Source organism: Python bivittatus, unplaced genomic scaffold (genome assembly GCF_059951505.1).
Source record: "Python bivittatus isolate LINGU-HERP-01145 unplaced genomic scaffold, Pbiv_v1 ctg000070_np1212, whole genome shotgun sequence".
Taxonomy (NCBI): Eukaryota; Metazoa; Chordata; class Lepidosauria; order Squamata; family Pythonidae; genus Python; species Python bivittatus.
In genome coordinates, this window is record NW_028277034.1 from 14339595 (window position 1) to 14364923 (window position 25329).

The 25329-nt window shown below is 36.7% G+C and overlaps 1 protein-coding gene across 2 annotated transcripts in view; it reads right to left on the minus strand.

Moving 5' to 3' along the window:
• PALLD (palladin, cytoskeletal associated protein) overlaps positions 1-25329 on the minus strand; it is a 238671-nt gene that overhangs the window by 111161 nt on the left and 102181 nt on the right. For both annotated transcript variants that reach the window (XM_088132480.1, XM_088132473.1), the window contains exons 9-10: positions 14702-14821; positions 13060-13393 (exon numbers count right to left, since the gene is read on the minus strand). In XM_088132480.1, the coding sequence (XP_087988606.1) occupies positions 13060-13393; positions 14702-14821 (454 nt within the window). The remainder of the gene's footprint in view (positions 1-13059; positions 13394-14701; positions 14822-25329) is intronic.

Here is a 25329-nt window from a genome sequence, read left to right on the forward strand (position 1 = left end):
TGTGAATTCTCTGTGACATTCTATGGAAGTAAAAGTTGGACTTTGAAGAAGCAGTATAGAAAGAATACTGACACTTTTGAACTTTGGTGTTGGACTCCTGAGTGTACTATAAACAGCCAAGAAACCAAACAAATGGATCATCAAACAAATCAGCCCAGAGCTCTCATTCAAGGTACAAATGACCAGGCTGAAATTATTCTACTTCAGACACATTATGCGAAGACCTAGCTCTCTGGAGAAGGCTATAACAGCGGGAAAGGTGTAAGGAAATAGAAAATGAGGACAACCAGCAACAAGGTGGATGGACTCAATTACAGTGGCAATGGGTATACCGCTGGAAGACCTGAAGGATCAGGTTAGGGACAGATCATCATGGAGAAAATTTATTTAAATGGTCACTAAAAGTTGAGACCGACTTGAAGGCACATAATCATATACTGAAATTATTCATATTTAGAGGCACGTAGGATAGCACTTTAAACTTAATAAAACAGAATCCATTCCCCAGAGATTTTTTTAAACATGGAACTGGGTTTAACAGAGGGCCACATGAGAAAGATCTCTCACAGGGTTAAATCAGCCCTTTTATTAAGGAGTTGAGAATAATGAAATAGATGGGGGGGGGGAACCTAGAGTGCAAATGAGAGAAGTCTCAGGAGGGATTTAAAACAGAAAAAGAAAAAAATGTTTCTCTTCAAAACACAGAAATCTTGGGAGGGCTCAAAGAAAGACTAACTGAATTCCTACTCTATGGAATTTGATGTAGTGAAGACTGCTTATTTCTCTGTGTTCACTGCATCCACAAAGAACAGCCTTTGTTGCTTTCCCAATATGTTTTTCCATATTGTAAAATATTTTTTCTGAAAGACACTAGATAGGAAGTTGATATTAAGTGCTAAACATGTATGGACTATCTGGCTTGTTACAAATCTTCCTAGTCGTTAAATATGAAAAGGGAAGCCTGAAAATGTCCCTATTGTCAGAGGCTCAACTATCTGGCATGCAAAAGTAGGCCTTCTCATGCATAGCTCTCAGGCAATGCGTTCTCTTGAGAATTGTACTGGCTACAACTCTTAGGATTTAGAAAATCCATAAATATGCAATTCTTTCAAATTTTAAATTAATTTTAGCGTTCACTCTGTTTTTAATAATTTGTACTGTGTTTCAAATGTTGTTGGCTCTTTTGGGTGCTCATTTGAGCAAACAAGGGATGATATAAACTGAATAAATATATTTCACCCTACTAACAGATTTTTCAAAAGTTGTATGCTTGGGAATCCTGCACACTGAATGACAAGTTTATTCAAAACTGAGCAAGTTTTCAGAAAGATTGTAACTGTCCACAGGGAGAGTAAACACTTTACTAAAAAAAAAAAAAGAAAGATTAAAACTAACTTTCCTTGTTCAAGAAGCACAAAACTCACTGAATTGTCTTTTCAGGATTAGATAAGGTGAACCAAAGTGGCAAATATGAAGCTCACTGCTGACACAAAATTGGGTGAAAATTCAAGAATGAACCAGAAAAACTATTTGGACAATGAATTCAGAGAGTTTAGTTGTCATCAATAAGTTTTGAGTGTATAGAAAGCAAATGAAGAAATAGTGCTGATATGCAGCAAGCAGAAATTGGACCCAAGTAACTCAGCTCTTTACAAAATAAAACATAGCAGAATACATGTGAGCTGAAAAACAACTCTATTTTGGTTTAATAACTAAGATGCTATCATTAGACATCAGCACTGCTTTCTGAAAAGACATGAACGCTACAATAAAGATGTAACAAACATTTATACATAATTTGTCTAGTGTTTTATTGGTAAACAAGTATGCCATATTCCTAAGCTTATTATTTTTCTATCCTGCAAAATACATTAAAATCTTGTGACATTTCAATAGCATCAAAGCCCATCTTGCCTGAATGGCAAGCTGATTTAGAAACATTTACAATGAAACTATATCTGGTCCAACTTACAAATAACTAACTTTGGGAGAGGGTGGTTGTAGTGTTTCCATTAGTTAACTTTGGTTTTTATAGTTGGTTGTATTATTCTACTGGTAGGCTATGATCATTTTTATATATACTATTTTTATTTGTTAGCTGCCCAGAGTCGGGCAGCTTCAACAACCGATTAAGAAGTACATAAATAGATGTTCTAAAAACTAAAGAAATGATGGTGAGGATATATACTAGGATTTTCCAGTAATAGCTGGGGATGAAACTTGGACCAGGCTAAACACTGAACCTTTTATCAGATTATTACATCAGTCTGATTATACTTTCCAAAAATAAACTTTTCCTCTTAGCTGAAAGGCCATTTTAAATAAGAGTATCTACATCTTTTCAGCACAAATGTGAATAATTAAAGATGTATAGCCGCCACTGACTGAGTTAAAGTTTACTATTAAGGAGGCAGTCATAAAATGGGGGAGAGTGCTTTATGTATTCTCTCAGAAGAGTTATGAAAATTCTGGCAGCCATAAAATATGACATCTGCATTCAGGGAAGGAATGATTTTATTGCAAGATGATATGAACATTCTCCCAAACAGGAACAAAATTAACAAGGAATTGCAGTGAAATGATTCATGCAAAAGGTTCTCCCTCAGTCAGTAATAATAAATATTGCTACAGATACTTTTTTCCCAACTGAATTTTCAAATGTTCCATTTAACTTCAGTTGGTTACTTCTTCATGAGGTCCATACACAATATGTAATTATGAATAGCTATTATACTCTGATTATTGATGTTGAAATCCAGGACAAGATGTACCAGGTTGCCTGTGATACTGAGGAACAGCCAAAATCCCATCTCATTAATCTAATCCATAAATTTATACTCCACTCAAGATCACCAATAAAATTGAAATAAAAAAAACAAACAGCATACTAAAACCAGCTACCCAACTGATGTTGGCAATCTAGAACAAATGGGTGCTGAAAATCTTAAAAGCCTGATAGTCTCTTAAGAAAAAATAGAAAACACACACTTGGAATTGCACTTACCAACATATCAGGGAAGCTGTTTGAATAAGGAAACACATTCCCTATTTAACTATTTTGTTCAACAGAGTTTATTCTTAACAGGAACACTTACAATTGCACATTTAAGAAGCAATTTGTCTTCATCTGAAATCACTGTACATCTCCGCTCTTACCAGCGTTTTCATGTTCTAGTGTGTGAAATTACAGGCGCTTCCACACAGCATCCAGCTTCACCTTCTTACTTCAGACCTTCAGACACATTCAGTACTCCCCATAAGCTGATAAATGCTCCCTCCAGCTGTCTAACAGAAAGGTGCAAAACTGAGATTGCAGCCAGCATTTGGCCCTGCTTTCTGCCTTTGCCTCTGTATTTGCAATCCCAAGGAAGTAAACAAAGCTGCCATTAAGTAGTATAGTGAAATGGTGGCTAGGGGCCACATGTCTTGGCTTCAGTGGAAGAAGCGCTGCTTAAAAGGCACAGTGAAATGGTGGTCAAGCCTCATAGTGCCTTGGCTTCAGCAGTAAAAGGGGAAAGCTGAGGAGCTGTAAGGTGGGAATTCTTGTCACTGGCAAACTACCCAGCTGGCTGCTTGACTATTAATGCTGCAGAACTCCTCTCACAAAGTTTCTGGAAATTCATTTGCTCAGCTGCAGAAGAAATGCCAAACCCCAAAAGCACTGGGGGCACAGAACAATAGAAACACTACATGTATAGAGGCCCTATAAAGATATAAAGTATATCTTTGCTGTTTCTTGTCAATCCTGCCTTTCTTTTTCTTCCTCTTCCGTTTGAGAGAACTAATATTTAACTGTAGAACTGCAGCTAACTGCAATGGTCAAATCTCATATTATTGCAATGATATTTTACCCTATAGCATAGCTCTGCACAGTTTATATATTTTATCCAGTTTTCAACAGCTTTCACTTTTACAGAGTCTAAAAAGTTCTCATTTCTGCAAAGAAATGCTTCATCATGCTTCATCCTGTTCTCAAGAGCAGGAATTAGCAATGTTCCTCGACATCCTGTTTAAATAAGTATTTTCTTTTGAAAAGTTATTTTCCTGCCCAACTAAAATTTGGCACAATCATGCTTGCAACAATTGGCAAGGCCATATTATTCAGTTCTATTTTTTAGCCTAGCTTCATGTTTCTTTTACACATATATTCACTTAATAACTTTTTGATACTGCACATATTCTTATGTCCCTGCCTTTCCATTATTAAATATTGCTTCTAAATAACACTTTGCCTTGTTACGGTCAAATTAATAAAGTACAGCAGAATGCAAAAATCCATTTAGCTTTATATAAATCTTTAGCCAGATCATTCAGAAAAAGTGGCAGTAGGCAAATTATTCCAAAGCTGTGATCTTATGCACACATCTGTGGAAACTAAAAGGAAACTAAAATCCTATCACCCTAAGGATGTGCAATTGGACTAACCACCAATCTCTGAACCGCTATCTGCAAGCACCCACAGTCAATGGATCAGTGGCTATTTGTCTTGATGGCAGGGTGACTGTCTCTGAAGGCCATTTACTAGGAGACTAGTGGGCTCCTTTGTGCAGTTTGGTTAGCCACTGTGAGAACAGACTGTTGGACTAGATGGGCCAGGGGTGCAATCCAACAGGGCACTGCTTAATACAACTGGAGGGGTGCCTTAAAGAAGACACTTCTATGCATAAACAAAGCTCACATATAGATATGTTCTTCAGACATCCATACATAAAGAACAGTTGCTGTGGAAAAACCAGCAGTATAGAATATGGTATCTAGACTACTTGTAAATGCTTTTCATGCATATAAAGCATGAAAGGAATTTGTTTATCAAATTAAGATGACTTACCTATTTAACCCTATTAAAAACAAAATGTTTACAAACATTTGCAAAAAACCCAATCATACTGTTTACATTCTGTTTACAAGCAGTTACCATTATGGTGGTAACAGGAACAATACATATATAGCTAATACAGTACTACAACAAAATTGCCCTTTTTAAAAAATGTCATCCAACAGGAAGAGGTCTAAAGCTTGCATAAAACTAACAATTCAGGGTATTTAGAAGCTGAGGAACTACAATCCCCATTCTGCATTAAAAATCCCCAAGTAGGTAACAGAACTAAGAAAGGAACAGATCTTCTTCCATTTGTTCAATGTAAAGAAAATATTTTAAAACACAGTATCTCTTGTGTGCTGTTTGGGAAGAAGTTGGGATACTTCTTAATCTGCTCAAAAATGCACTGGAAATAAGGCCTCTATGATAGGGAGCCATGTGGTACTGGGTGTTGGCTCACCAGACAACTGGCTCCTGGCAAGCAGATTTCTGGATGTCTACATATATTTTAATTCATGATTGGAATCCAATAAAATGTCAAAGATTTATAGCATTTCCTTGTTAAAGCAATCTTAGCCAGGAAACATGTTGCTTTTTGATTTCATAATTGCTTTTTAAATTTAATTGTTTGCAATTTGAGCTACATTAAAAGACCTAATATCAAAATATAGGGCAAAAGATACTTTTGAAAGATAAGAATATTCTTATCTGGGGAAACAGTTCTCCACTTTTAGCCATGGCTAATTTCAAACTTATATTCTCCTTCCCAACAATACAAGTACAAAATCCTATGTTGAATATACTGCAGATAGAGCTTTTATGGCCAAGGTATGAAGATATTTTACTTTTTCTGTCAGATTACAGATTAGCTTCTATGTAGGCAGGAAGTTTGGTTAGTTCATCTATTAAGAGGTCAGTGCAAAGGCTATGTTTATTACCAGATGAGAACTACATGGCACCATTATATTTCAAGTCTGTTATTCCAAACAAAATTAATCTTTTGGATACTGAAATATACCATAGATTGAAGTTGCAGTGACAAAAGGGCCTCTGAGAATGGAATGTTCAGAGTGGGGAGAAGATGGGGCCATGCACGCAGTCGCACTCTGCTGCTCCAACTTCCATACATTCAGGCAAGATATGTACAAGACAGCTATAATGGGTGGTGCTTCAAGTACAGCTTTCGGTTAATCCAGCTTTATTATGCAAACAACTGCACTGGCTTTCGTGTGAACATGAGTACAGTAATCTTTGGACATGTGGAGAGTGGTAGAAGTGGGGGCAGAACTGCATGCTCAGCCTGTTCTCTCCCGAGATTTATACACAGTTTGATAAACACCTGAACATTACTATAGCCATATGTTGTTATGAGTATTGGCTGAATAAAGATACCATTATCAGCAGTAGCCCTTCTCTCTGGCTGAGTTCACATTGTATTAAGCAATAATGTGGTTTGGTTTAGCTTAATTAGTGACCTCCCCATTCTGGTTTGTTAACTCATAGTTTATGGCATAAGCATTCTATCAACCAGGCTGATACAGCTTGTTCAATAAACTAAAGTTAAAACATGCCTTAATATGATGCAGGAATCAAGCGTTTCTTTCAATTATATACCAAGAAGCAGAGAAATTTTAAAATTTCTTCTGTTTGTTGGGGGTAAAGGGTATTCACAGTTATCTTCTCCCTCAACATTCTTAATGAACTGCAAAAGTTTTTTCCCCAGAGGAAAGCCTCAACATTTAAGAAAGTTTTGTTTTTAAAATGCATATTTTCTCTCTAGCACATTCTACAATGTTTTCTCTTAGGGTGAATAAACCCAAGATTTAGCCAATTTCAGTCAGACTTCCTGATGTTAATATAAATTTAATCCACAGTAATCTTCACCATTCTGAAGAACTGACTGTGGTAAAGTAACATTCCTGTAACATAAAACAAGCATTACAAATCTTGAGAATGGCCACTCTACCATCTAAAGCAGAAAGAATAAAATATATACATTATCAGCACTGGTATCTGCAGGGGTGTGTTTGTATGTGATGAAACATGCATTATGACATCACAACACAACCTCAGTTTACATAGCTATGCCACACATCAGCACACAAACATTTAAGGTGGAATTTGCATCATGACATCACCATAAGCATTATCATTTTTGTCATTGTGACTAACCACAGTATGAGCAGTAGCATTTTCATTGTCTTAGATTTTTCCCCTTATGAATAAAATATGGATTCTTTTGGAAACTTCTATCTTGTATTAAATATATAATTATCTCAACCTGATGCCCTCTAAAACTCCAGATTAGGGAAGTTGCAGTCCTGATATATCCAGAGGGTAGATAATTATAATCATATAATTATTTCAGTGCACTTGTATCAATTCTTAATACATACATGCATATTAATACTGTTCTTAATACATACTATATACCAAACATGTTTTCTTTATAATGCTGCTGTCCAGATAAATAATGGGTGTATAATACTTAATAAAGTATTGACTAAGGATATGAACCTTGGTGACTTGATGCGCTTGCCCTACATACACAGAGAGCATTACAACTTGCAAGGTGTTCTTTAGCTCAAATCTTTTAATTTTAATTTCACTGAATAAACTATATTGGGGTAAACATTAAACAGAGTGGTATATAAATATTTCAAATTAATAAGTACAATTGGTAAGGAGCAGAGTTCCATTTCCTCTCACCTTCTTCAGCTCTGAAGAAAGAGAGATATCTGGCACTTCCAGTCTGGGGGTGGGGGAGGGCAAAAGAGTTATTTTGAAGGTCTAAGTAATATATTGGTGGAGGAATCAGAGCACACAGTACTCCTAATTAAGGTAGAAATATGGCAGGGTTTGATTTAACATGATGAGAATTGGGAAATATTATTTCAGAGGGTCCTGTATTTTACCAAGCCCAATTACAAACTGAACCCAACTCTAGTGGTAGGCTTTGCCCATCACTGTTTAAGGAAACAGATAACTGGAATTAAGATTATTGCTCTACTTTTCCTTTAGAAATAGAACTTTGTTTTACAACTACTAGAAAGTCAGCACTGGTAGTTTGTACTGTATGATTCAGCTACCATCTTATTTGTACTTCAGTGAATAATAAGTGTAGATAATCTGTCTCACTGATAAATAAAAGCAAACGATTTATTTGTAACACTTCCAGTATCAAGCAGAAAGATGTGTTAACCAGAAGCAAATTACAATTAAATGGATTAAAAATTATTGATTCTAGCTTCATTATTTTCAGTTCAGGGTGCTCAGCATTTCTAAAGGTCTGGCCAACAGCTACTCTGACAACTGTGGTCCATTCAGAGTCTTTGGTCATACTAGGCAAACACTATGAACATTTTCTTAATTGAGAAAGCATTCCAGAACAAATAGGATAAGAGGGAGTTGCACTTAAAAAAAATAAAAAAATCACTGTCAGCTCTCCTGCAGAAAGCTTTGGGAATTCAACAGGCTGTCAACATGTCAAATGTGTATACTTGAACTAAGAGTTCGGCTATACTGGAACCAACTGACATTTAAAAAGCCCTATAAAGGTAATTATCATTCTTTCAAGTGCCATTTGTCCTTCTCAGCAATTCTCCAACATAAATAGGAGAAAAAACACATTAGCTTTTATAGACCAGTACATCCTTGGTACTAGAGGTATATTTATGTGAGCAAAAGCAATTTGAATGGTAGAAGCCATTTTTAAATCCAACCTGAAGTTATAGATGTTGTTATACATTCACTGCATTTTTGTAGTGCTACATGCATTCACTAGTACATGAGTGAGACAACTTTTAAAACAGAGTTTCCAAGGTTGTTGATTTTTTTAATAGAGGTGTTACACAAAAATTTGAGAAAGCAAACTCACAGATGTTATACTTTGTGATGAAGAACTCATATAGTCCTATATTATCTAATAATACAGCAAGTTTTAGAACTCTGAGATCATAATTTGCCAAGAAGGTAGAGGTGACAAGAACCTCAACAGATGTGGCAAATAAACTATGAGGCAAATATGTGCACTTGTGGCCATGATCTTAGTAAAATACCAGCATAGATATGTCTTGAAATTCAGATAAAAAGTATTTCAAACTTTTATGAATATAACAAGGATGCAGACCACAGGAAATTTCTTACCCCTAGAATCTCTTTTTATACATCTGGACATATTCCAATGCACTCATCCATTTATGTTTTAATTTAGCAATACATCAGCAACTGATAGAAGTGTACACTTCTGGCATATTACACTGCACACAAATTGTGAGTACATTTATATGAGACCAGTGATACATAGAAAACTTAGACATGTTAAATGACTTCCCATAAGGTCTTTCTCCAGTATAAATCAAGCCTTAATTGACATTGTTAATCTGTAGCAAATTTAGTTATTATAACTGAATGTAAGTATGAACTAACTTTTCTCAAAACCATCCATAGTGAAATAAAACAGCTGTAACTTCATCACTTATTTGATCTTCAAATGTTTAAAATTCCAGGACCTAGCTTTAACATACACATTTTATAATGAAAAGTGTTTATACATCATAAAGTATTTGAAACACACGTCTCAAACTGAGATTAAGAAGTGCCAGCTGAGTTACTGAAACTCTGGAAGGTCAAGCAATGTAAGAACTATTATATCTTACTGTTTGCTGGCCCACATAATCTAGAATTCAATCTCCTTTAAAACAATTTCTTGCAGAATATATTCAATACATGCATGAAAAAATAATCATTTGTAAAAAAGTGTTTGAATAACTAAATGGGTAACAGCATTTATATGGAAACTTTAAATCATAGTTTCATATCACGTAAATGAGTAGAAAATATCTTGGGTGCACTCCCAGATTCTCAAATCTCCCCTTTACTGTAATTCTGTGCAACAAGGAAGAAAAAGAACCAGATTTCAGTTTTTAATGAACTGGAAAGTAAATTAAGTCAACTGCAAAACAAGTTATCAATAAATGTTGGCTAACTTGATTAACAAGGTAAACTGTACTTTAAACTGACTTATTAATTGGAAAGTCCTACTGATTCTAATAATGTTAAAGCCTTAAGAAATGATACAGTAAAGCTAAATGATCACTACAGATTTCATCCAATGTAATTTTTAAATGCAAGGAACATGGATACTAACATATTTATGCTTTTTGTGATTCAGAATGGCTTGTATCTTTTTTGAAATTGAAGTGGGATTATTTCAAATCTTTATACCCTTGAGTTTCAATTTGAAATGAAGAACAAGTATAATTGTACAGTAAAGTAATTGGGGGGAGATGGGTGGGTGAGAAATTTAATAAATAAATAAAATAAATAAAATAAACTTCAGTATTTAATGATGACTTGCACATGCGACTGAAGTATCAGTAACAGAATGTTGGTAATCCTGCATGTCACATGAAATGAAATACTTTTCGGTCCCATCAGTCTGAACATTCAGCTACCCTTTATCAGGTTTACAGCAAACTAATGAAATGAAATTACATACATGCATATACATATGCAGAAACATGCATAACACAGCTTCTATTTGACTAAGTATATGCAAAAGAAGCCATCACCACCAATATTAACACCCCTTCCTTACATCTTCTATAGGCTGAGTGCCTGATATACAAGACTATGCATAAAAAACTATACAATCTATCACAGTCCTTTAAACATGACTTGAAAACATCTACTGTTTTGATTCTCAAAGTAAACAGAGTTATCTGTTGGAGTTATTTAAGATGTAAGCAAGCCAAACAATAAATAAAGCAGGAAGCATTGTTAAGTGGTCCTGTTTCATTGTCTCTGCAATTGTCTTACGAGAAATGAAAATTCTCAGCCCGTGGGTCAGGAACTACATTTGCCAACTTTCCCTTCTTGTCACCTCCAGTTATAACATCTCTTAGTTTGGCTTGTCACCCACTCTTAATTGGACATTTCACACAAAACAATAAGTAAAAAAATCTAAAGTGTTCTGGTATATTATTCATAAGCACACTTCAATGGCCAGCAACTTAGCAGCATTAAAAATCTTAAGCGGGGCCTGAAAACTCCTAGCTTGTTACTCTCAATTGTCAGGAATTTTGGGACAACCTCAAGTCCTGGCTTCAAACTCAGTTAATAGAGTGAAAAACCAAGCATCCCAGTTGAAATGCAACGGTTATCTTTTTCATCCTGGTGAGTCTCCATTTATAGGAAGAATGAAGCAGGAAAAAATGTACTATAACTCAGTACTTTTCAAAATTCTGGCTTTTTCCCCCACTGTCATTGCCCCCAACTACCTACCTCCATTGAACTGAGCCTAGAGCACTGCGAATTACAATCCCCATAATCAGCACTGACTGGTTGGCGTATGTTCTCTTCCCAAGTGTTATCAGACTTCTGGTTTATACATTAGTAATCCTATTATTTAAGCAACAGACTATGAGTTTATGATTGAACTATAACATATGTTTCTCAGACAAGAAACCAACAATATTTTGTATCAAATCTGAACACAATAGTGGTACTCAGCATATGCCCAACAAAATCTTTTGCTCCAAACTCAGCTCAAAGAAATGGTGGCATTTTACAAGCCCTATGATATAAATTTAAAATGTAATGATCAAAATTATTGTGATTTATGTCTAGACAAGAAAAAAAAAGTGTGATCCACAATACCTATGATTCAGAATGAAGGCTGAATGCAAAATGTGGGACTTACCTATAGACAGAACTACCAACTTTAAATTTCTATTCAACTGGGTTTTTTGAGTCTTCATTCTCTCCTGTCTCACACCGAGTTCATAAAACAGTATTTCAGAATTACAATCTACACATCTGAAATATTCTTTGCTACATTTTAAAGTTCAGGACTGCCTATACTATTCCACAGGCCATCATGCCAATTTTGATAAAGTGATCAGGTATTTTATAGTTAATCAGAATAACAAAAACCTATTAAGATAATTCATTACATATAATAACAGGACTAGTACATAATGAGAAGAAATGCAGAAAACCGAAAAAAACATGAAATATATGTGCTGTATGTAATTTTGCTTAGTATGGTATGTGATGCTTTTCCATGTATGTATGTATGTATGTATGTCTCTACATACAAACCCACCTTTCCAAATTTTTGTTCTTCAGATGAGTTCCATTTCAACTCCAATAATTATCCATAATCAATTCCTATAATCATTCCCACATCTGGAGGATATCAGATGAGGAAGACTGGATTATATCATCACTTGAGATTGCACAGAAAAAAATCAGTTGTTTGACGTTAACCACCCAGAATTATTTATTTGATTGATTGATTGGTTCCTATAGCCACCCATCTCAGCAAGTGACTGGGCGGCGTATAATCATAAAAACATAAAACAATTAAAACAATACAAATAAATGTATATGGTCACCGAATAAAACTATTGCCATAGATGTTAATATAGCCAAGAAAAGGGGCCCTTAACACGGGCACATAACCAGGTCTTCATGGCCTTACAAAAGGCCAACAGAGTCAGGGCTATCTTAATCTCTGAAGAGAGAATATTCCAGAGGGCAGGGGCTACAGCAGAGAAGGCACGTCTCCTAGTCCCTGCCAGCTGACATTCCTTGGCTAACAGGATCCGTAACATGCCCAACCTGCCAGAATTGCTAGAAATACTAGAATTTGTTTGGTTGGTTTCATTGTACACCATCCACAATCAGTCTGGAGTCAGATGGTGCCTAAATTAAATAAATTAAATTAGGTTAAAATAGAAGCCAGGTCCTATATATACATATACATACATACATACACATATGTATACATCATAATAGGAACTATATACTTCTGATGTAAGCACAATGTTGAACAGATATTAGATTTATATTATGCATTATAAGGTGCTGAACCAGATTCCTTCTGTCCCTCCACTCCATGCATCTCATGTTTGGGTGAGTCACAATAACTGACCAAAAGCCACTTAGTAAGCTTCATGGCCAAGTAATGATTTCAAGTTGAGTTTTCACTCCCATTATACCAATGTAGCCCAATATGGAAGAGAATATCACATGTGAAACAACCCTCCAGAAGCATTAATATTCTTCATACTTCATGATTTTATGTGTGCTTTTAATCAGCTAACATGACCTTCTTTAACTTGGTGTCTTCTGGATGTGTTGAAATTTTATCTGCTAAAATCTTGGCGCCAGTGAGAGAAAGATGAAATACCTCTGCTTAATATTAGAATAAATAATGACAAAGGATTACTCACAGCTTTGGTTTAGCAAGCACAGGTGGTGGTGTTTTTGTGGGTGAAAGCAAGCCACCAGGGTGAGGAGATTTGTCAGTTTTGGTGTTGCCATTAACGATGCCATTGACTCCATGGGTAGGATGAATTCCATTGGTTTTCTTCTCCACAGAGTTAAGCTGTAATTCAAAAGCTGCTACATTTGACCTAGTATGACTGATCTTGGAGCTCTCTGAATGCTTTGGAGGAAGCTCAACAGAACTAATCTCAAGATGTGAAGGTGGAGGTGGGAAATGTTGAAAGTCATCCTCATTCTGTACTCTCACTGACAAATCATGTTTGGAGCTTTCAGAACTGGCTAAAATAGAAAGGAAAAAACAGTGCAACATTATAGTTAAAGACTATAATGATAACACATTCTTTGAATTATCCTCACATTTAGAGTATTAGTTCATTGAAAATGAGATCACTGTTGTAGTCAGTTACATTGAACAGCTATGCCAAGAAGAACAGCCATTCTCAAGTTCTCATGAATATTTGAACTGATGTAAGGACCATAAATAAATATTTATTTACTGCTATTGTTCATGATATAAGTGGAAGTGATTGCTAGCTGAGAACAGTAATTGATTTATGAATGCTCAGTATACTGGCTAAATGAATGAATTGTATGCATCAGTCTTGTTTGGGTTCATCGCAGATCACTGTGTATGAGAAACACCAACTTATTCCAAGACTTTTGTATGCATTTCTGGTTTACATTTAATGCTCACAGGAGAATTACTGTTTTGTTTTTGTTCTTTGCTTTTAATGTGAGTTACTTATTTTTTCCATTTTGCCTCTGCTGCCACCTAGCCTCAGAATCTTAATGTTAAAATTTGATCATACTTTTAATTAACTCCCCCCCACAGTAGAACACAAACAAAAATAAGTGGGGGGGGGAAAGAAATAATTATTGTAATTAACTGAATGTACTAATATATCAAATGTTCACACAGCACATTCCTTACTGGCAGTTACAGAAACCAGCATTTATAGGAATATGTTCTTGACTAGTTATCATAATGAAACATACTGCCAACTGTAGTTGTTTTATCATTAATATATAGAATTCTTATTCTTATTAAATTCTTCATAATTTAAAAGACACGAGCTGAACCAGGCTTAAAAGGAAAATCCAGAACCATTTAACGCTGGCTGGAAAGCATGGGGGTTTTAATTCAGTCCCCTTGGATGGGAAAGACTGGTTTCATCTTGAACCATATTTCAGTATAGTTGCATGCTCATAATAGCAAGATACTCTAATGCATAACTGAGGCTTTTACTATGTCGGTGCATTTCTTACATAATTTTATTTTTGCAGTTTGTAGTCCAATTGAAAGAGAGGTCAAATTTCTGCTCCCTTTACAATTAGCAGCTGTATTTCTGGCATTTGGATTCACCATTATGAATCCAATTTTACTTCCTAAAGTTTTAGAGGATTATGCAGAATTCTCTTAGACATGTCAACATTATACATTCTTTTTACCCAGATATAAAGTAAAAGATGTGGGAAGATAACAGAAGATACAACACTACTCTGTGCAGCTGGAGCCAAACTAGTTTCATTTCACCTTGTTTCATTTACACTGTACACAACACAACTCATCAAAAAACTGCTAAATACCTGACAGCACAGTCAGTTTGGCAGTGCTTGTGACTGATCCATAATCATTGCTTGCTGTACATGCAAAGGTCCCTGCATCTTCAGGAAAAGTCTCTGCAATCACCAAAGTACATATCTCCTCTAAAGGGGCATAGGAAAAAAAGATAACAATTTTGCATCAAGCTTCACAGGATTAGCTATGGGACTGCACAATATTTAGTCTCAATCTTAGCTCTAGGACAAAAATAGAGAAAAGCACAACAATGATATGCTATATTGGGAGGATGCCTTTCTTGACAAGCACCTTAGTCCTCCACTCTAACTTCTAAATTGCTGTAAGTACACTTCCTTCTTTCCATATAAAAGTATACCTAAACCATTTACTGGACATTAAAGGCACAGTTCTAAAGCATGGTTATTTGAAAGCTATCATCATCTAATCAACCCAGAGTTCTTACTCAAGGCACAAATGACCATTATCCTACTTTGGACATATTATGCGAAGACCTAGCTCCCTAGAGAAGGCTCTAATAGTGGGAAAAGCTTTAGATTTTATGTAACAGTATTTTATTTATTGTTTTAATCAGTTGTAAGCCGCCCAGAGTCCCCCATTAGGGGGAAATGGGCGGGGATAAATTTAACAAATAAGTGAGTGAGTAGAAAGAAAGAGAAGAAGAGGACAGCCAACATCAAGGTGGATGGACTCAGTTACAGGGGCAACAGGTGCTCCATTGGAAGACCAGAAAGACCAGGTCAGGGACAGATCATCATGGAGAAAATCTAGGTGGTCACTAAGAATTGACAACAACTTTATGATACATAATATCATCTAAATCAAGAAGGCTGACTATAGATACAAAGGGTTATTGATGTGTATGACAAGCAATTAATAGCTGTAGTGCACTATGCTATTTTACTGCAAATATAGACTACTTTAAAATTGGTTTGGAATTGGATGCTGATAAGAAATACAATATGTGGAACAACACTTAATTCAGTTGGCTTTTCCTGTGACTGCTTCAGCACTGATTCTTCTCCTTACCCAAGATACTCAAATATTCAGAAGCACTAATGGCTTATAGGGCTATTATCCATATGGTAATTTTACAATACACACACATGTAAGTACCCACCATTATAACCATTTTAAGACAGATTATGCCAAACAAGATTAAGTCAATTTATTCACTATATACTCATCCATAAACTTTAAAAATCTGGTTAAAATAACTCAGTTCAGATGGGCACTAGACAGGCAGCTCTTGAGACAGCACATAAAAGCCTTTTCCCCAATAGCTGCATGTGTAACCTGAGACTCAATTCTGGAAAACTAGAGGACTCCTAGGTATTTGGGTGACAAGTGTATCTGATGTGGTCATTTGCTCAAAATCCAAGCTTGTTATTCATTTATGAAAGGGCTAAAATCTGTATCCCAAAATACAATCTCTCGATCTTTTCCATACCTTTGTTTAGAAACATATACAATAATTTCATAACTCTAATTATTAAATCCATACAACTATTTGCTTTATTTAACAATGGCCTTAAAGTACAAATATTGTCAATATACATAAGCCCCCAAACATATCATCCAGACAGTGGGTGAAAACTACTCCTGTGTATGTAAAACTGAAATATTATTTACCAGTTGCAGGAATTAAAATGGGGGCAATATAGTTTACCAGAATGCTATGTTTGTAAATTATCAAACATACTGACAGAAAAACAAAAATGGATCCAGCTTCAAAACACTGCCACTACTCTATAAAATAGACATGCATCTATTAACAGTTTTGCTTTATTTAACCATTAAGGTCATTACATGTGAAAGTCTGTATGGCTCAGGGCCTGGGAATCTGCGGGACTACCTATCCCAGGACAAGTCTGCACATCCAATGCAAGCGAATAGAAAATCCCTGCTGAAGGTTCCCACCTACTGCAAGGAGTGATGGGAGAGGTCATTGAAGTGAGCTTCCACTGTGGGAGCTCCAAAAACTTGCACCAGGTTATTGTCAGGCAACAATACTTCATCTCAGTAAAAACAGATCTGAGAAGGTCATTAAGGCTATGGCAAATTCTACAAAATAATTCAATGGCTAGATGAAACCCAACAAAACTATATTCCACTTCCATAACCATTCTAACCTGTCCAAGGAGGCCATAATGCAAGACCATCCCCAAGTCTGAAAAACTTAAAATCTAAGTGCTTTTTCAGTCTTATTTTATTTAGTTTTTATACTAATGGGGTTTTAGCCACTTCTTTTAAGATATAATTTTTATTACTTTCATTTTTCATTGGTATTTTAACGTAAGATCAATTTTAAAATTTAACAGTATTAAATATTAGTTTTGTACAAAAGGTCATTCTCCTTAGTCTTGCCCCTGAAGAAAAATAATTCCTAATGTGGTGAGCCTATAAAACTTATTTAGTAGATGCTTGAGATTTTGACTCTTCCCCTATTCTTTTCCTTCTGTATTATTTTGCACCACTGGAACCTGGTGAAAGACTTGTAAGCCTCAGGTCTTATGTGATCCCCTCTAAGCTTCCACTAATAATGATTGTCAAATATTAGTGTACTCTTCATTGCCTTTTTAAAAAGGAAAACACATGAACTCATAGTGCAAGAAAAAAACAGAATGTAATGACCTTGGCTTCTCTGCATTGTTTTCCCAGCCCAGTGGGGTCTTTGGTGACCAAAGGTTTATCTATCCCACAGCAAAACAATAGGGATGAGCCAACCGCCCTGTGATGGAACCTCTTTTAGACAACTTGTACAGAGTGAAATCCATATGCTCCATATGCTTTCTTCTGCTGTGGGAATGGCTTACTTTGGATACAACAGAAAAAAGTATTTAGATATGCTATTCCATTTTAGATTAAATGTAAATGCAATTTATCTTTAGGACAGATGGCAACTAGGCAGAGAGGATTTTTAAAAAAATCTGTTTCCCAGGTTGGACTTTTTTTTCTTCAAAGAACTTCAAAGTGTTTCTCTTTTTGGCAAGCAGATAATGGCAGGCTCCCCCCACCTCTCCCCCCAAAAGTGGGGGAACACATATTTCTTTAAATATTGTGGTGGGTGTTTAAAGAACCCGACTCTTCTTTCCCAGCAATTGCTTGATGGCAGTAGGGTCAGAGGACTTTTTAATCACTTCCCTGCCATATAGTCATCTCCTCAGACCTTGATAAGTTTCAAAACCCTGCTGTTCACTATGCCCCAAACTTCTGGACATGCTCCAGATTTTGAACTGACGGAACTTGGAGCAGGCACACGACCTGGAACAGGACTTAGGGATCACAGTGTGTTTGCACTGAACATAGGGAAAAACGTATCTTCTTTTCCACGTATACATCTACAAAAAATCCCAACTTCAAACAATTTGTAAATTTATGCCAATGAAAATATACAAACAAATAATTTAAGGTTCCACGACAGAATAGAACTTGCTGATATAGCATATTAAGCAATGTGACTAATTATGGTTGCATTTTACCAATTACCCAGCCACAGAGAGTACGTGATATTAAGAGATATTTCCATGAAAGCTAAAGAAGAATTATATGCACGGTCTGTTTTATTATGCTCACAGGAAGATGGAAATTTTCAAATCAAACAGAAACGAAGAAACAAAAGTGAATAAAAAGTCAAAAAGTCAAACAGCAACAATCAAATAGTTCAGGTGATCAGCAACTAAGCTTAGTCCAACACACATTGCTTATGAATTTCATGGCTGAAAATGGAAATTCAGCTATTGCTTCAATTAAATCTTCATAGCTAGGTAGTTTTACTTAGGGGCTGGGAGAGAGCATGATTTGAGGCAGCAGTACTACACTACGGATATTTAGTCCTTCTGTACAAAACACACAAGTACCCCCAAAATATTTTGCTGAGTTCCTCTCTCATTCAAGGCAAGCTGCACAATACCCCAAAACAGCCAAATTCTGTTAGCACCCAAGGCAGATAATCCTATTTCCCTAGATATAACTACGTAATCAACAATTTGCTGTCTTTCATAATATGTAGAATCTACCATGAGAGGTAGCTGCCTCACATTTGGCCTGTAATGGCCACTGCATAGCAATAATCATAGTAGATATACAAGTTATTCTGAAATTCTTCGCACATGGCCAGGGTCACAGATTTATGAACGCTTTCATGCACAGCTAGATCTGACTGCACTGCAGAAAAGCGGCTTAAAGAAAGTTACAGCATTTGAAAGATATCTCAAAAACCACTCCTCATTCTTATTGAACTAGGAGATGCACAAACTTTACAATACAGAAACACCACATTCCTGTTTGTAACAGGTATTATAGAACTATCTTTGGACCTTACAAAAAGCAAAACCATCTCATCAGTTATACATCAGCTCTGAACATCACAAAGCAACTGAAGCCAGAGTTAAATGTTACACTAAGCACAGAAAGTTCACCACATGAGTATTCCAATTATATCTGTCCCTGCCAACATCACTCAGATGACACTGGTTCCAACAAGTAGTCACACATTTAGTGACTATCTGCAGAAGGAAAGCCTACATATTTACAGCTATAGCTGTGTACATGCAGGCTTCCCATTTGCAGACATTACCACAGCAAGAGGACTATCCATAATATTAAAATATTGATTCTAACCCCTTCATGGATCACTCCCTTGTCATGGTGAAGGGACTTGCGTAACTCAGTGAAGCCATAAGCTATACCGTGCAGGGCCACCCAAGACGGACAGGTCATGACAGAGAGTTCTGACAAAATGTGATCCAATGAAGAAGGAAATGGCAACCCACTCCAGTATCCTTGCCAAGAAAACCCCATGGACAATGTCAAAAGGCTAAAAGATATGATGCCGGAAGATGAGTCTCTCAGGTCGGAAGGTGTCCAATATGCTACTGGGAAAGAGCGGAGGGCAATTCCAAGTAGCTCCAGGAGGAGTGAAGCGGCTGGGCCAAAGCCGAAAGGACGTTCAGCTGTGGATGTATCTGGAAGTGAAAAGAAGGTCTGATGCTGTAAAGAAAAATATTGTATAGGTACCTGGAATGTAAGATCTATGAACCAAGGCAACCTGGATGTGGTCAAACATAAGATGACAAGATTGAACATCGACATCTTGGGAATCAGTGAATTAAAATCGACGGGAATGGGTGAATTTAATTCAGGTGACCATTATATCTACTACTGTGGGCAAGAAACCCTTAGAAGAAATGCAGCAGCACTCATAGTCAATAAGAGAGTGGGAAAGGCAGTAATGGGGTACAACCTCAAAAATGACAGAATGATCTCAGTGCGAATCCAAGGCAAATAATTCAACATCACATTAATCCAAGTCTATGCCCCAACCACCGATGCCGAAGAAGCTGAAATTGACTGCTTCTATGAAGACCTACAACACCTTCTAGAACTAGCGCCAAAAAAAGATGTCCTTTTCATCATAGGGGATTGGAATGCTAAAGTAAGAAGTCAAGGAATAATTAGAATAACAGGCAAGTTTGGCCTTGGAGTACAAACTGAAGCAGGGCAAAGGCTAATAGAGTTTTGTCAAGAGAACAAGCTGGTCATAGCAAACACTCTTTTCCAACAACACAAGAGATGACTCTACACATGGACATCACCAGATGGTCAATACCGAAACCAGATTGATTATATACTTTGCAGCCAAAGATGGAGCAGCTCTATACAGACAGCAAAAGCAAGACCAGGAGCTGACTGTGGCTCAGATCATGAGCTTCTTACTGCAAAATTTAGGCTTAAATTGAAGAACGCAGGGAAAACCACTAGACCACTCATGTATGACTTAGATCATATTCCTTGTGAGTACACAGTGAAGGTGATGAATAGATTTAGGGGATTACATTTGGTAGAAAGAGTACCTGAAGAACTATGGACAGAGGTCCGTAACACTGTACAGGAGGCAGCAACTAAAACTATCCCAAAGAAAAAGAAATGCAAGAAAGCAAAATGGCTGTCTGATGAGGCTTTACAAATAGCTGTGGAAAGAAGGAATGCGAAAAGCAAGGGTGAAAGGGAAAGATATAAGCAACTGAATGCAGATTTCCAGAGAATAGCAAGGAGAGATAAGAAGGCCTTCTTAAATGAACAATGCAAAGAAATCAAGGAAAACAATAGAATGGGGAAGACTAGACATCTCTTCAAGAAAATTGGAGATATCAAAGGAACGTTTAGTGCAAAGATGGGCTTGATAAAGGACAAAAAGACAGGGACCTAACAGAAGCAGAAGAGATTAAGAAGAGGTGGCAAGAATACACAGAAGAACTATACAAGAAAGATCTTAATGTCTTTGATGTCCATGCTGGTGTGATTACTGACCTTGAGCCGGACATCCTAGAGAGCGAAGTCAAGTGGGCCTTAGGAAGCATTACTAACAACAAAACTAGTGGAGATGACAGTATTCCAGCTGAGTTATTTAAAATACTAAAAGATGATGCTGTTAAAGTGCTGCACTCAATATGCCAGCAAGTTTGGAAAACGCAACAGCGGCCATGGGATTGGAAAAGGTCAGTTTACGTTCCAATTCCAAAGAAGGGCAATGCCAAAGAATGATCAAACTATCGCACAATTGCGCTCATTTCACACGCTAGCAAGGTTATGCTCAAAATCCTACAAGCTAGGCTTCAGTAGCATATGAACTGAGAACTACCAGATGTACAAGCTGGATTTCGAAGAGGCACATGAACTAGAGATCAAATTGCCAACATTCACTGGATCATGGAGAAAGCATGAGAGTTCCAGAAAAACTACTTCTGGTTCATTGACTATGCAAAAGCCTTCGACTGTGTGGATCACAACAAACTGTGGCAAATTCTTAAACATATGGGGGTACCAGACCACCCTACCTGCCTCCTGAGAAATCTGTATGCGGGCCAAGAAGCAACAGTTGGAACCGGTCATGGAACAACCGATTGGTTCAAAATAGGGAAAGGAGTACGACAAGGCTGTATACTGTCACCCTGCTTATTTAACTTATATGCAGAGTACATCATGAGAAATACCAGGCTGGAAGAATCACAGGCTGGAATTAAGATTGCAGGGAGAAACATCAACAACCTCAGATGTGCAGACGATACCACCCTAATGGCAGAAAGTGAAGAAGAACTAAAGAGCCTCTTGATGAGGGTGAAAGAGGAGGGCGCAAAAGCTGGCTTGAAACTCAACATTAAAAAAACTAAGATCATGGCATCTGGACCCATCAATTCCTGGCAAATAGAAGGGGTAGAAATGGAAGCAGTAACAGACTTCATTTATTTGGGCTCCAAGATCACCGCAGACGGAGACTGCAGCCATGAAATTAAAAGACGCTTGCTCCTTGGGAGGAAAGCTATGGCAAACCTAGATAGCATATTAAAAAGAGATGTCACCTTGCCGACAAAGATCCGCATAGTCAAAGCTATGGTTTTTCCAGTAGTAATGTATGGCTGTGAGAGCTGGACCATAAAGAAGAACTGATGCCTTTGAACTGTGGTGCTGGAGAAGACTCTTAAGAGTCCCTGGACTGCTAGGAGGTCAAACCAGTCAATCTTAAAGGAAATCAACCCTGATTGCTCATTGGAAGGATTGATAATGAAGCTCAAGCTCAGATACTTTGGTCACCTAATGCGAAGAGAGGACTCTTTGGAAAAGACCCTGATGCTGGGAAAGATTGAAGGCAAAAGAAGGAGGGGATGGCAGAGGATGAGATGGTTAGATAGCATCACTGAAGCAATGAGCATGAAACTGAGCAAACTCAGGGAGGCAGTGAAGGACAGGATGGCCTGGCACGATATGGTTCATGGGGTCATGAAGAGTCATACACGACTTAACGACTGAACCATAAATTGATTCTAAATACTGAATACCTGAATGGAGTGAATGAATTCATGTCAGTTCAAAGGAAGCATTTCTAGACTGAGATGATCCAGTGCTTGCGGTTCAAACTAGGGAGTTCTAGTTAATCTATCCACTCACTGAATGTATCTGTTAACCACATTTTGACTTCACAAAGCTGTTGCAAAATTTACAGTAAGTGTGCAGGGAAAGAACATATATCCCTTTGAATTCATTACAAAGAATATGTAATCCAAGTATAGTAAATAAAAATGAACTATTAAGTGATCAATGTTGAGCTAAAGATATTTTAACATGAACAGTATTGGAATCAGAGATGGTAGAATTTTTAATCTGTTTTATACCATCAAAATGCAAATTAAAGGTTTGAAGGATTTTGCTAAACCATTCATTTCTTAATAGGAACATGGTCTAAGCATCCTTTAACATTCAGTTTCAACTATTGCTCCTCAGATCTACACTACCTTGTTCAAGCAGCCCACCCAGCTTCCAGCAGTACTGGGGGTAGAATTAACCCTTTTTCATTCTTTGGATGTAAAGGTTTGGACAATTGCTGCTTGCCCATATGCCCTTTGTTCTTCCAAGATATATAGGTACTTCTACTACTTTAACTTTCAAACTGCAGATTATGGAGCAGATGCTGGTGAAATTAGGATTAATCTTGATCTTACTTTATCAGTCCCCCCCCAATCTTATGTCTTCCAAGTGTACCAGGCAATGACTTTCAGAATCCCCAATCAGCATAATAATGGCTATGCTAAGTGGAATGACAGGAATTGTAATCCAATATATCTTGAAGGTACCAGATTGCAGAAGGCTGCCTCAGTGATCTGAAGTCAAGTACATTATAACTCTAAGCACAGAGTTATAATGTACTTGAAAGCAAACTGGGCTTATTCAGAGGCAACATAAAGTAAGGAAGCCCCTTTAATCAAAGAGATGTATTTGTTTAATTTCACAAGGGCATGATTCCAAAAATAATGACGCATTTTCCCCAAAAAACGAAAAAAGAAAAAAAAGCATGAGATTCTAAACAGGTTGGCTGACGTGCAAAAGTAAAGGAAACAGCAAAACATATTTTTAAGAAATCAGAGAAAAATCAATTTTGCTGTTTTAGGGACTTATTTAGGGAAGTTTCCATTCTTATTCTTTAGCCTTCTATTTCCTATCATTCTAACTCTGTTTTGTTATCTTAAAAATGCTGCTTCAGCTCTCCAAGCTATTTTGTACTTCTGATGTCTTTATCAGGCAACACATTCGTTCTTCAATCTCATTGATTTGGTGAACTATTCCCCTTCCTGAAGGAAAGACCTTCTCTGTGTGAGAAGGTAGACAAAGAAATAGAAACAGGTCAGTTGGAGACAGCCAATGCACTAAGCAACTGAGAAAGGAAAAGCAGGATTCTATGAATTCTTTTTAAATGCAGCTTATGCTGATGCTACAAAAAAGAGTTAGTACAGAAATATGTATTACCTAAATCTGCTAAACATGCCCACAGTTCTCTTACATCTTCTTGTGGGTCATCTTTGCTGATATGTATATTTGATTATCTCATACCTAAACAATACAGCTTCTTTAACTCTACTGTAAGTGCAGAAAATCTGAATAAAACAGTAAGTGAAGATCCCCACTGTGACTGATCTAGCAGCAGTAACTTATTTGCACTGATCACATTTCTGTTAGCTGTTTTTTATTAAGTTTTATTCTGTTACCACGTTTTACTAAGTATGAATCACTGAACAAATCACAATTGTCTAAGTACATACAAAATACAAGCCAAAATCAAACAACTCATATTACAGTATAACACTCTCCCTTCCCAACCTGGTGTCTTTTTTTTTTTTTTTAGATATGGTGGATTCAACTCATATAATTTACAGATATACTTACACCACACTGGAGAAGGCTGTAGTAAAGGAATCTGTATCAGTTTAGTACTTTTAACAAGTTCTGAATTATCCACAGGCTTCTTAAAAAGTGCAAAATTTTGAATGTGATATAAGCACAACAGTATATGTATGCCTGGACAGTAATTTCATTAATTACCTTTTATTGGAAAATAAATGAAATTGTTTTGACTTACGCCTACCCACTATTGTTGGCAATGCAGCCTCAACAGCCAAGCAGAGTTTCTTGGCCAATTCTACAATATTTGAACTCAGTAAGAGTCTGAAATGATCATCTACTAGCTTCTGGATTCAGTTCCTTTTTGACCACATACAGCAATAGAATGCTTCCATCTCAAGAACCCTACAATAAGATTGCTTACACAATTCTATTTATCTCATTCTGCAATTGCCCTTTTTCTTATCTACCTTAACAAGTACACTGCAGTTTAATGACTTATACTATTTTTCTTATGTTCCATGCAAGCATGACTCCATCCTGCAATATGGAATGCTGACCAGCACAGGAAGAACTTGACTCGCTCCTCTCAAAGACTGGGATAGAACTGACATGAGAAAGACTTTCATTAGCTTTTCCCAACTTCAAATTCTCCAAAATACATTGGGTCTGCAACAACGGAATTCTCAGTATGCAGAATGACGCTAATAGGAGCATGGAAGCTACAGAGACAGCTGGTTAAACAAGTTTTGCAGTTAAGTTACAAATTTTGTTTGCTCAGGTTCCTTTTCTAGATGCAGGGAACCAGAACAAACTCAAAGAATAGTGGAGTTTGACAAAAAGTTGGGAAACAATTAAAAAAAGAAGGTTTCTCTGTGTGTATGTCCACAATCTAAATCTAATGAAATAAATAATTCAATTGTGTTCTGAAAGTTTTTCATGTTTAGCAAATCCCTAATCACAG